The sequence below is a fragment of the Centropristis striata genome, chromosome 20 (assembly GCF_030273125.1).
Source record: "Centropristis striata isolate RG_2023a ecotype Rhode Island chromosome 20, C.striata_1.0, whole genome shotgun sequence".
In the NCBI taxonomy this organism is placed as follows: domain Eukaryota; kingdom Metazoa; phylum Chordata; class Actinopteri; order Perciformes; family Serranidae; genus Centropristis; species Centropristis striata.
Window position 1 is genome coordinate 19,099,922 of NC_081536.1, and position 13,694 is coordinate 19,113,615.

Genomic DNA, 13,694 nt, shown 5'->3' on the forward strand with positions numbered 1-13,694 from the left:
TGTCACTCATCACTTCTGACCTGCCAGAAGTGTGTGTTGGTGTCTGTATCTGCAGAGACCATGCCTTCATTTTCTCTTTTCTTTTCTTTTGCTGCATTCGGAACATTTCAGAGCAAGAAAGCTACAAAAGTAGCAAAAAAACCCCATAAAAACAGTGAGACAAAATGCCGGGTAGACAAAGTTAATCTAGAATTTTTTTTTTACTTTCATTGAAAGCAACAATTCCTGCATAGTATGTCTTTAATAAGACCACCTTTTTAAAATGCTGACAATGATATTTTAAAAAAACAAACATTTTATTGACCTTTATTCTACTAAGCAGCACTTCCAAAAATGTGTTTTCCTTTGTTTATTTACTGTGAAAAGACTTGACAAAACCTGCAGAAGCGTTTACTAAATTACCTTCTGTCATAAAGAATGTTAACGTTTGTCTGTTTGCATGACAAATTGCACTTTGAGAGTTAGTTTATTAAATCAATCTCCTCAATTAGGGCAAACGACATGACACATTCTTGATTTCCAGCCCAGCGGTCTCAGGTGGTTTCAGCTTGTTTGAAGCTTCTCATTAGTCTGAGTTTGAAGGAACAAATGAGTGAGATGTTACTGTTTGAGGCGATGATTTTATCAGGTAATCATGTATCTGTATTTAGGTACAACGTACTTAAGCACAATAACAAGATGTAGCTTTGATATCTTGATATAATAACAGCAGACTCATGAGGTCAACGGAGCACAATTTGAAACAGAAATTATGACAGTTAAGTGCAGAAAGCAGCAGCTGTTTATTTAAAATGTGCCTGTATGTTTAGAGAGAGCTACAAACTGGAGTTGTTTTCAGTGAGATTACACAAATATGTTAAAGACAAACTGCTAAAATACTAAAGTATCTTGCATATAAATAATGATTTTCATAAGACTTTTCAAAACTTTCAGAACAATGAAAGATGCTTTATGGCTCCCGATTGCCACAGATAATAACTGAAACTAACCTAATTTCCTGTGGATTTAACAATAATTTCCACAAAATGCATGAGTGCATCAGATAATGTTTTACTTTGAAAGCAACCTTGACACCTTTGACTGCTACCTTGACCTTGTGTCTCCCTCTGAGTGTGTATTGTGTGTGCACTCCTTTCAGCCCAGAGATGTTCAAATGACAATGTTTGTGTCACAGTAATGTTGAGACAGCCAACAACTGCCTTCACATGCTGCTGCAGGGACGCCTCCATTGACTGTTTACTGCCCTGAGCTTATTAGAGCCTGGCCCACCCAGGAGAGAGAGAGACGCAGCGAAGGGATTGGTTGTTTCTGGAGAGCGATGGTAGTGTATTTAAACCTTACATGTTTTGCTAAAAATGTTCACTTACCTCTTTTTTTAAAGTTCTGTGACACAGATTAGGCTAAAAAATTAAACTGAATAGTCAAGCAATGTTTGTAGGTTTGTTTGTGCAGCCCTGTCTCCTAAAAATTATCTTTCAATACAACAAAATTTAATTCTCGATTACTTAAGGGGAACATATTTTTTGTTTTTAAACATACAAAAGATAACAGTCATTGTTTAAAACACTGCTGACATTGTGAAACTGTTGCATTTTGGTTAGATTTAGGCAACAAACAGAGTTCTCAAAGTTAGGACAAAAAATTAATAAAGAGGCATAAAAATATAGTTTAAAAAGGGAAAAATTAATGGATGTACCTACTGGGAGTGATGTAGTTAAGTAGCTGACGTAAAGCGGATGTAGCTACACAGGGATTACACATGCAAGTTAAGTTACATACCTTTAAATAACCACATTTACTTTTTTTGTTTCACATGTTCCAGGAACACTGATCTCCAAGTCCTGTGTTTGTTTGATCCCTCCTGCCCACGCTAAGCGGACTTTGTTGTTCTTTATACTCCCCGGCTTTGTTTTTACACACCGCACTGTCACGCCCCTTGCATCCTACATTTTTACTACGGCCACTAGAGGGCACCGCTGACTAAAAACAGTGAAGTTCTGTCAAGTTTCTCCAAGCTCTGCTGATGGTTTTTCACCACATAAACTTTTAAGAGCTGATTTGTGTCACAGAAAGTTGTTTTGACTCAATTTAATTTAGTAGAGTCAAAAGTGTATGCAGAAATAAGCACAGATCACTATCTTTTTTTTAAGTAAGGTGATGTAAATGTATTGTATATGCTGTTAGTTGCAGAAAACAATTTGCGCATGATATTCCAACATATAATTAGTGCTCGGGAACTAAATAGAGACATGCTTGATTATAACGTTACCAAATAGCTAATGTCAAAGCAAGACTGTATCTTGGATGGTTTTCTTCCCATGGGAACTGCAGTGTTGACCCAAAATGGGACCCAGTGACTATAAGTGTTTTACTAGCTGTCCTTTTGCTGCCCAGGAAACTGATGTGAGAGGGCAGAGAGCCACTTATGAGGATAGAAAGATTTTTTTTTAAGTGTGAGGAGGAGAAGAAGCAAGCAGAAACTGGAGCGAAGAAGGAAGTGAGAGAGAGTGTGAGAGGAGGAGAGAGGGGAAAGGATAAAAAAAAGAAACGAACAGAGGAATGAAAGGAAAGCGAGGAGCTTACGCAGTGAAAAGAGCACATTAGGGGCGACCTGCTGCGACAGTAGTGTGGGGAACAGTGAATAACTGCCTCCATTTAGACCAGTGTCCTGGTGGTGTGGAGCCAGGGGCCTCAGATGGACACACACACACTCAAAAATACATAAATAAAGAAAATAGAAAACTAATTGAAAAGCATGTGCACAAACTGATACCTGACACACACACACACACACACACACACACACACACACACACACACATGCTCTCACACACCTCCTCTCTGAGCTCTCCTCTGGCCCTCTCATTCACACATTTCTCCACATTGGCCGGATTAGGAACACTTTCTCTTGGGTGTGCGAGGCTGCCCCGCGCACAAAGAAACACTTGGGGACAGGATTAGTAGGCTTACAGCGGATTCACATATGTCCAGTTCAAGCAATTGGTATTCAAAGCTTTACACTTTCAAATGCCACCAAGAGAGAGCAAAGCCGACCAGCGCTTTTCTTTGCATTGGCAGCACCTTTATGAGAAGGGCTCTTTTGCTGGGCCAACAATGAGCCCGTGAATACACATTTTTACTGTTCTACCAGGGGGATCTCATTGGCGAAGGATAGAGCACCGGGCAGAGTTTGAGGCAGACTTTATTATCCGGGTTTGAAGTGCTGGGTGGGTGGGTGTGCAGACGGATGGATGGAAGGATAGACAGATGGATGGATGGATGGATGGATGGATGGAGGGACGCTGAGGTGGTGGTCAGAAGAAAAAGTGCTTCAGTTACTTCCACATGTTATTGTTTGGTGGCCTGTTCCTCCACTCCACCTCCACAAAACGATCTGGAGTAGACTCTTCAGAGTGGAGAGAGAGCTCTCAGCGGCTCAATATCCACAATACTGACTCAATTTGATGCATTCTCCTAATATTTTGTCAAAATGACACCTTTAAAGAGCTGTCTGTTTGCTTTATTAATCACTTAAATATATTTTATGTTAGATAAACGTTTTGTTTTCACTTTTATTAATTTGTATCATTGCAAAAAAGCAGTATAATGCTGACTTCATTTATTTTATTTATTTTTTAATTTATTCAGTGATTGTGTTAAACACATCTGGAGTTTGACATTTCTAACACTCCTTTTTATTTTGTATTTTAATTATTGTATGTGCGAATTGCCAAAAAAATGTTCAGTATTTTTTTGATCATCTAATCAACATTTTAAAACTATTTAATCCTGGATATTATTGATTAAAATTGAGTTTGTTTCTATTTTATTTCTAGGGAGGAAATTGTTGAAATTAGTTGAAAAATAAAACACAGTTAGAGGCTATTATAATAATAATTTAGAGGGAAATTAAATGAAAAATGATCCTTCAGCAGAACATGGAAGCGATGAGAAGTTTTATGAAGGTCCAGACATGAGGCCCACATGCTGCCATATGGCCAGCAGAGTGCTGAGTGTCGGAGCGGGCATGTTACCTCTGTCCCAGCGGAGGCCACGCTCCCCTGCGGCAGCAGGAGCCGCTCAATGGGAAAGCAATTTCCCTTCCCATTCCTCCTGACTCCCTCAGGCAACCACCAGCAGAACCGCAGAGACTTTTGGTTTGAGAATGAACTGTCCTTAAAGTGACTTAAACAGTCTCCTTCTGGTGCATTTCGTCAACATTTTTAATGTCAAGACATGTGAAATGAGAAATATTTTTCGCGATGCTATACGTGTGTTTGTGCGTAAAATTCACTTTACGCAGCATAGAAAATGCGCAGCAGACAAATCAGGCCAAGCTTTTGAAAATAACGTGTCAACTTATGACATGTATGCAAAAAAAATATAAAATTGTAAAAACTGACCAGTTTGTCCCAGGAAGAGCAACTTTCTGATCCAGCAGAGGAGAGAGGGAGGAGAAGAGAAAAGAAGAGAAGAAGAAGAAGAAGAAGAAGAAGAAGAAGAGAGGCGCGCTGTGCCCCCCAGCAGTGTCCTGACAATGGCAGTGAATGGTTGCGCACCGCGGTCACTGGGACAGTCAAAGCACACCGCCCCCTTTTCTAACGGGCACGTCATCCTCCTAACTAGGCGTTATGAATAGGAAAGCCGCTTTTGTCTCCCCGCGTATATAAATACCCACTATCAGTGTCCTCCTCACCGCAGAGACACGAGAGAGAAAAGAGAGAAAGTCGGCAGAGGCAAAGTGGACACCGATGTGATGAGAAGGACATAAGCGTGGGACAGGAGGACTACAGGCAACATCAGGTGACCAGAGTGACAAAAGACTCCAGAAAGAGAGAGAGAGAAAGAAAGAGAGAGAGAGACAGAGAGCGAGTGAAAGTGAGATAGAAAGAGAGAGAGAGAGAGAGGGAGGAAACCAGCAGCGACCTCCTACCCAACAACCTCGGAAGCGAACCCATAAAATGAATTCAGACTCGAGCCCAAGCAGCAGAGCCTCATCCCCGGACATGGATGCCATGTCTATGCGAGAACACCACCCGCACCACCACCATCACCACCACCACCACCACGTCGGCTCCTCAGTCTCCTCCTCCACGCAGGGCGCAGAGCTGCGCCAGAAGATGAGCGCTAGTGATCTCCTGAGGTCCGGAGATCCGAAGTCAGTAGGAAGCAGCAGCAGTAGCAGCAGCAGCAGCAGCAGCAGCAACAAGTTCAAAGTGAAGAAACAGATCACGGAGGAGGAAATGTACCACCTCCGCCTCAAGATTAACGGCCGGGAGCGGAAGCGCATGCACGACCTCAACCTGGCCATGGATGGCCTGCGCGAGGTGATGCCCTACGCGCACGGGCCCTCGGTGAGGAAGTTGTCCAAGATCGCCACGCTGCTTCTCGCCAGGAACTACATCCTGATGCTCAACAGCTCTCTGGACGAGATGAAGCGGCTGGTGGGGGAGATTTACGGAGGGCACAACTCGGCTTTCCACTGCGGCACCGTGGGGCACGCTGCCGGCCCAGGTGGGCACTCCGGGGGCCCCGTGGCTGCAGCCGCCGCAGCAGCCGCCGCCGCCGCGCACCAGGTGCACCCTCTCCTCGGGAGCGCGCTGTCAACATCCACATCCTCCACGCTGTCGAGCGCGCTGCCCGGGCTTACGTCTATCCGGGCACCCCACCCCCTGATGAAGGGCTCCCCCGGTGCGCCCCCGGCCCTGCAGCTGGGCTCCGGCTTCCAGCACTGGGCCGGACTGCCGTGTCCCTGCACCATCTGCCAGGTGCCTCCTCCTCCACACATCCCCATCACCTCCACCGGCATCAGTAGACTCACGGGGGAGGGCAAGGACCTGATGAAATGATGCCTGACAGACAGAGATTGACTGTTATGTTTGTAAATAGAGATTTCAGGGCATGTGGGTGGATTTGGCCTCACTGGTGCATGTTGTTGTTTAGTCTGTTTTCTTGTTTGGCGTATGAGAAAAAAAGTGTTATTTTCCTCCTTGTAACAAGGACTTATAAAGACTGTCGGTTTTGCCAAATTATGGTAAAAAGAAAAAGTTGTGTGTCATGCAACAAGATGCCACGAGCCTCTCGTGTCTCTGAGTTTTAGGCGAACGAAGCTGCATGAACATTTCAATTTACATTTTGTTTTGTATCAGGCTTCATTTTGTGAAAACGAAGAATGCTCTCTGTGCCTTGTACCAAGGATTTTAAACTTGAGTTGTAAATGAAAACATTTATGTGTTTAGCTAAAATTATTCTGCCACTGCGGACATTTGTTTTAAAATTATTTCGATTTATTTTTATTTCGTGGCTCATTTTTTATTATTTTGTTTTTATTTTGCATGATGGTATAATTATCACAGCATGGTTGTTTTTGCTGAACTGAATTTGTTATGCCCAGAGACCCCCGAGTCTTTATTTTTGTACATTGTTGATGACTGATGAAATATTTATTATCGCCCAGCGTCCCTGGATGAAATTTCAATAAAACTGAAATTATGGATCATATCTCACTGTCTTTCACTCTTTTTTTCTCCCTAAAAAAATCCAAGAACAATATTTGCCGTATCACATATGGCTTAAACTTCATGAAGTTTTATATTTTCCTTTTTCATTTATCTTTTTCATCCCCTTAAATCGGTTTCTTTATTTCAGCCCAAACACATTTAACTCTCTATATATAATAAAGATAATCTTTATATATTTTGTTCAGGATAATATTCCAAATTAAAGCAAGGCCTCAGTTTAAAAACGCAACGACGTGTTCATTTTCACAGACTATATTTCCATTGGCATTTTATTTATTTATTTAAAATCAACGAAAAATAATGATTTAACAGAATCCTTTTTAACAAGATATTTGTTATAGGTTCAAATAGGTTCAATATTAACTTAATATGTAGCCTAAAAGAAAAACTACGTGAGTGCACGAAATGTATTTTCTAATAATAGGCCTTTTAAATTATTCTTACCGAAATTAAATTTTCCTGTGTATAAATAAGAATAGCAGCACTTTAATAATTTTCTTTTTATTAACATTTTTTATTTTAGACCCATCTTTTAAAATGAAAGAAGGAAATCCGGGAAGCTGCACAGGTCGATTTCTTTCAACCACTTGAAACCAGTTAAAATCTGATATGATCAGCTTGTAATTTTATTTCTCTTGTGTCTCATGTGTGCAGCTACAGGCCCCATGTTGCACATTAAAACACGGACATGGCCAGACAGCATTTATTTAACATTTCCTCGCTGCTAACAGGAATGTTAAAGAAAAGGAAAATGAGGATGAAATGAGGGGACTGGGCTGCAGCTTCTAATGGAGCCCAGCTGAATTGTTCCCAGCTAGAAAGCGCTCCGCCTCGGGGAGCGCAGAGCAGTTTGTCCGCCGGGTCCCTTGGGTGTTTGTCCGTCTCATCTCTGCAGCGACAGAATGTATGTTTGTGGAGATTACAAGTTAATTGTTCATGGGGGACCAAGAGGAGAAAATCACATCACAGAAAGGCGTCGGGATTACAGGCTACTAAATGCAAGAAGATTATACATTCAGACCCCCTCCTCGGCCTCGGCCGCATGCAAATGAGTGTGTGGATTAAAAAAAATAAAATAAAGAAAAGACAGAAAAAGAAAAGGAGGAGAAGAAGAAGCCCTTTTGTAACTTATTTGGAGGGAAGAAAACACAAGTTCTGTGGCTAAGTTGTAGAAAGCGTGAAAGAGTTCATTTTCCACTTTTTTTGTCTTTAGGAATGAGTATAGCCTGTCTGTCCCTCGCAGGCTGCCAGATGGGATGTAAATAGCTGGGTAGCTGCAATGGCCTTTTAACCACACAACACTGAGGAGGATGTTGTCAAGGGAAGCTGGCGGTTTGCGAGTTAATAGTCATGAGTTGGGGTAATTACTTAAGGTTTATTATGCTCTGGTTTCAAAGGAAATGGACTCTTCAATGGGCCGAGAAATACTTCTTAATTCTGGCTAATTAGGAGCTGAGTAAAGCAGAGACAACTGCTGCTGCTGCTGCCACCCAGCACTGTTACATTCATGCAGGGGGATCATTTGTAAGTAAGCCACAAACATAATGCACAAAACACTCATGCACATGCAAATAACATGCACAAGACAAATGTGGCAGTTGCATGTTAAAGAGTTCATGTAAATCTGTTTTACTGCGAGTGTAGTTCTTGCAGTTTGCTCGATCATCATATGGTAACAGGAGTATTTATTATTATACTCTGGAATTTAAGATTTTTCTCCTGTAATTAAGCTAAAAAGTAATCAAACAACGATTGAGCTGTGCGTTTCCTGTCACTGTTTATCATAATGGCAGGGCTTATCTTCCTAGCAGGGTTCACAAAAATTATCCTCATTAGAGTCAGACTTTTATTTATACTTTAATCATGTAAATCCCACTGTGATTCAGATTCCCTCTTTTTTATTATGGGATGCCCAGCAAAAACTGAAAGTTGTTGTTAATGATGTAACGGAACAAATGGAAGTAAAACAGAATAAAATACAGAGAAAGAAGAAAAAGAGAGGCAGAGGAGTGTGGAAAACTGCTGTTAAATACAGGAATGTTTGGTCTCAGGTATTGGAGAAACTTTTTATTCCACCAGTGAAACTAAAGAAGCTTTTCAGCTATTATTTGGGTACCTCTAGAGTCTAGAAGTCTGCAGTGAGCATCAAAACCTCTAAGACAGATGACGGGTGAATGCATGAATAAATGAGACAAAATAAATGAGTTTATTGCCATTATAAGAACATGTATACAGTGGACACTCAGGGAGCTCAGCTCATTTTTTTGTTATTTTGGCATTGGATAACCCTTTTATTACAAATTTCAGCAATTATAGCTGGTAAATCTCAGTTTCAGCTGTTTTTTCTTGATATTTCTGTCCTTTTTTTCCAGTGAGTTTGGATATTCTTGTTATGTTACCATATGCAAAGGTAAAGATCATTAAAATATGCATATCAAAATACATAAAGTAGCATAAGCGATGAGCTGAAATCAACAAGACTAAGAGTGTGAAAGATTTGCAATTAAAAAGTCAAATATGCAGAAGTAACATTAATAATTTCAAAGACAACCCTGTACATTATAGTGTCTCAGGTTTACCATGCAAGTGTTAATATCTTAGTTTTGCATATAGAAATACAGAGAGACAGATTTAATTTCTGCAGTCTTCAGTGTGTTTTGGTTTTCAGGCCGGTCAGCAGTGACTGAATGGACTCGTGGCCATCAGCTCCTCTTATCACGAGGTTTGACAAACGACTGGTCCTTTTTATACACTGCACACACCTGTTACTGGGACCCACTCGAGGTTTATCACTTTGAGCAACACTGCTTTGTTCAGCCTCTACACACACACACACACACACACACACACACACACACACTAACAGGCCTTTGGACACAGATGCTAACAAGGGAACAAATGCTGTCAGCCTCGTTGTCTCTGCTGAGCTTCCTTTTCCAAAAATCTGACCCTAAAATGTGAAATCTGTAAAATTAAAACACTGATAGATGCCTGCCAGCTCCATTACACATATATGAGCTGCACACTTAAGGCTTTTTTAGTCAGAAATGCACAAACAATAGAGGCCTTTAATGCTTTTATATCTCCAGAGTTTTATATAAACGTCTCATTTGGCAGACCAGACTGTTGCTGCTGTGAGTTGTGCCTGATGTGTGAAGTGGTGAACTGCTGGTTTGTTTACTCTCTCGGTCAGTGAGCTGCTGCGGGGCCAGTGCCTGAGGGCAGCAATTGAAAATAAATTTCAGTTGAATAAGGGGCAGCGGCCGCATCAGCCGAGCTGCTGCTAGAACAAAAGCAGTTGAGGGGATAAGTTATTGAGCGGGCTGACAGCCTGAACGAGGCTGATTATAACTGCCTGGTCGTGCTCTGTGTGTGTGTGTGTGTGTGTGTGTGGTTGTGTGTGGATGTGTGTGTGTGTCAGTGAAGCAGGTGCAGAGGCCGTTCCCTCTCTGTGTCTACCTCTCTCTATCACTCTCTCTCCCTCTCTCCTCCTGCCCTGAGGGAAGCCTCGGGGCCCTCTGCCCTCCTGTCCTCAGCTGATTCCACAGACTAATGTTTAACCCATACTGCCAAAACAGAAAGCATATTTCCATCATAAGAGCGCTCTGCCATCGCCATTAGCGACAGAGCTCATTTGCATGTTAATTGTGCAGTTAGAGAGGTGGTGTTGACACTTCCCTTTGTCCGAGCGGGGTCGCGGGAAGTGAGAGGATGGGGCTGCAGAATGACATCCATGTGTGTTATTGTTTCAGGCTGGTAGTATCATCTGTTATCACAGGACTTTAAAACACAATGGAAACACAGAAAAGAAAAAAAATGAAGGCTGTACATAAACCATAAACTAACATTTTGTAGGTGCATGTTATTTAAAATCAAGTCATTTTCTACACATATGTTTGTCAAGATGTAAAAATGCATAAAAGTGTCAGAAAATAAAGTTAGTACAATTCTTTGGTATTCCAATGCATTTTAGATGTAGATATTACACTTTTTATTCAGCCACAGTTATCCAACAACTGTAAAGTTCCTTTGAAAATTTTGATTTTATGCAAAAAACATGTGATGCTCTACTAGCAAGCAGTAGTGGAAGATAATCAGGTCCTTTTCTTATAGTGAAACTGAAATTACTCAAGTGAATTATCACAAAAATGTAATGTTATAGATTAGAAGTGCTCCTCACATTAACATATGTTACATCATTAGATTATTAATATGCATAAACCAGTAAGTAGCATTTCACTGCTATACTTGGATTCAGTGGAAGTAGTTTTATCTACTCAATGTATTTTGTAAAGTGAGGAGTAACTATTGCTTACAGGTAAATATATTAGAGAAAAAGTACAATAGATACCTTTGACATGTATTGACAAAGTAGCAGCAAATAGAAATAATCTGTATTCTCTGTATACTATTATTTTTACACAATAAACTGAATATCTTTGGGGTTTTAGGACTGTTGGTTGAGCCAACAACTTCAGCTTTGGTGATTATTTTTGTATTTTGTGGATGTTATTTTCTATCACTTTACACACTAAAAAATAATCAACTAATGGGGGATTAATCAATAAAGAAAACAATCATTAGTTTTAAGCCCAAATATCACATATCAACATATGAACATGTTCATGAGAATATGTTAAACGTATGCAACATTGGTAACAAGTCACTTTTTTAAACATCTCAGTAATGCTGTGATACTGAAGGTTAGGCAACAAAACCACTTGTTTAAGGTGAGAAAAGAAGAACAGGGTTAGGTTTTTAACTATTTGCTTAGAGAACTGCTGCACACAGTTTAAATTGGACACAAACACTGGTCTCCTGGGTCAAAATCTGCAGTTTGTGCCATCCACCTCACTTCCTTTGTGAAGTGTATGCAACATTAATGGATGCAATTTTGCTACGAAATTCAGTAGGATTAACTTTAACCAGCCTGCATGTCTCTATAACGAGTACTTTTGATACTGTGAGTATAATTAGCTGATAATATTTTCTGTGTGCAGGAGTAAAGTAAGTTTTACTTGTAAAATATCTGAATAAATTACCACATGAGCACTATAAGTGTCAATATTATTAATTATGGGCCCGTAAAATGAAGAAAACACAACACAGACTACCCCCTTCCTGACAAAACGGACATGCTGAGTTTACACAGCAGGCAAAATATGTACAAGAAGACAAACACAAATACACAAATACACACACATACACACACATACACACACACAAGCCAGTTTTGGTGTGAATTTTGTGTAATAAATACAGATTCAGCCAGACAGTTCAGTGTGTGTGTGTGTGTGTGTGTGTGTGTGTGTGTGTGTGTGTCAGCAGTAATATCCTCCTACAGTGACTGACAGATGGCGTTCAGTGTTTGGCCGTAAATGTGCTCTCTGAGTGTTTGTCTGTGTGCCAGTCGCCTGTAGTTTGGAGACTCCCCGTGAGAGTCTAACTGTCCTGACACTGCTCAAAACCAACTGTCCTTGATTGTCAACCATGGATGAACCGCAGCGTATGTGTGTGTGCCTATATGTATGTGTGGGTGGGTGTGTATGCGGTGGCCTTCTGGAAAGAGCGGAGCAGGCCAGGGGAGCAGATGTTAATGGGAGAGATATATCTATCTAAATCTCTGGCCACCACATGCTTCAAATCTGCCCGGAGGAACGAGTCTCTCAGCAAGATGACACAGGGAAAACAGAGCAGGAGAACTTTTTTTTCCTTAAATATGGGAGACGGAGAGAAGATGTATGTGTGTGTGTGTGTGTGTTTGATTGTGTGTGTGAGCCAGCTCCGGGCCTGGCACAGCGCTGGGTGACAGTCCCCTCTCAGCGGGGGAGAGTTGGGCGACAAAGTGAAACATGGTCGTGAGGAGAGAGAGCCCCGACTGAAGCCAAGAACAGACAACACAAATAGAGAGATCAGACCACCTCTTTGTACGGTCCAGTCCAAAATGAAATAGATTATGTTTGATTATGTTCTTTTACTGAAAACTAAATGAAAACAAGGGGACAAAAAAGTTCTGAAATGAAGGGAGTTTGAATGTGGACCAAGTTGTTTTGGCTTTGAAGGCAGCATGACGCCCTTCTGTGGTCGGTGCACTAAATGTTCTCAGAGGTTGATGGTCATTAAGGCAGAAGAATCTCACTTTCCATTTGCCTGTCCGAATATTATAATCATTGTGGATCAATCACATGTGAAATGTAGGCATTGAGGTTTGATCATAGATTTTATATAAGGAGTGGACGTAGACGTCCACTGGTTTGTGAAGTACCGTACTGAAGCATGTTGCAATAAACCTTAATGAACTGAAAACAGACTGTGAAACGTTCAAACTTCCAAGATTAAAAACGTGATTAAAAAAGTTTTTAATCACATGGTAGTCACGCTCAAGAACATACCCTGCTTTATTTTTAACTCTAAATGGGACCATAATTATCAAAATGATCATCATGTTGTACTGAAGAAGGCTTCAAACTAGCGATTGAGACTAGATTGAGATTAGGAAAATTATTACTGAGGTTATACATCAAGTGAGAAGTAGGGTCAAGTTTTTAGCGAAACTTTTTTTTGTATGCCCCTGTTACTATTTTTTCACTGAGACGACGAGAAACTGTAATTCCATAGGTTGAAATGAAGAGTTATCAATACGTTACCTCCTTATTTCACTACAAAAACCTAAATAATGTAGCTGCTGGCTGGACTGAGGACCTTTTGTCTTTTGCCTTTTGTCAGTAAAAAAATCAAATCTCAATCGTAGTATTTCTGTTAAAAAGTACAGATGTAGGAAGATAACAAGTAGGCTTTGGTGCAACTGATTGGTACATGATTTGATTACATGATAGAAATGTAATTTTAATGCCTCAGTGTGGATGGAGAGCGTCCAATGCAACACAATATTTGGACACTTGTTTCTGTTAGAACATGGTGTTAGCTAGCTGCTTTTAGTCTTTCTTAACTTAGTTAACTGTCTAATTGCCGACTTCTGTATCACAGTTTTATTATTACATTTGTGCCAGAGCTGAGAAGAGAGGTTTTCGTCAGTCTTACCGTCGTTTGTTGTGTTTCATCAGTGAAAATTAAGCAGTGGGAGCAGTGAGGCAGCTATCTCCAGTTAAATACACTGTACTGTCTGTAACTGCAAGCTAATCAGAAAACCTGACATTTTCTTTGACCATAGCA

At 40.7% G+C, this 13,694-nt stretch overlaps 1 protein-coding gene across 1 annotated transcript; it reads left to right on the forward strand.

The window, feature by feature from the left end:
* Positions 1-4,664: 4,664 nt before the first annotated feature.
* olig3 (oligodendrocyte transcription factor 3) lies at positions 4,665-6,501 on the forward strand. Its single transcript, XM_059359434.1, has one exon. It carries the CDS (start codon positions 4,962-4,964, stop codon positions 5,847-5,849), a length of 888 nt encoding a protein of 295 aa, XP_059215417.1. The 5' UTR covers positions 4,665-4,961; the 3' UTR covers positions 5,850-6,501.
* The last annotated feature ends 7,193 nt before the right edge of the window (positions 6,502-13,694 follow it).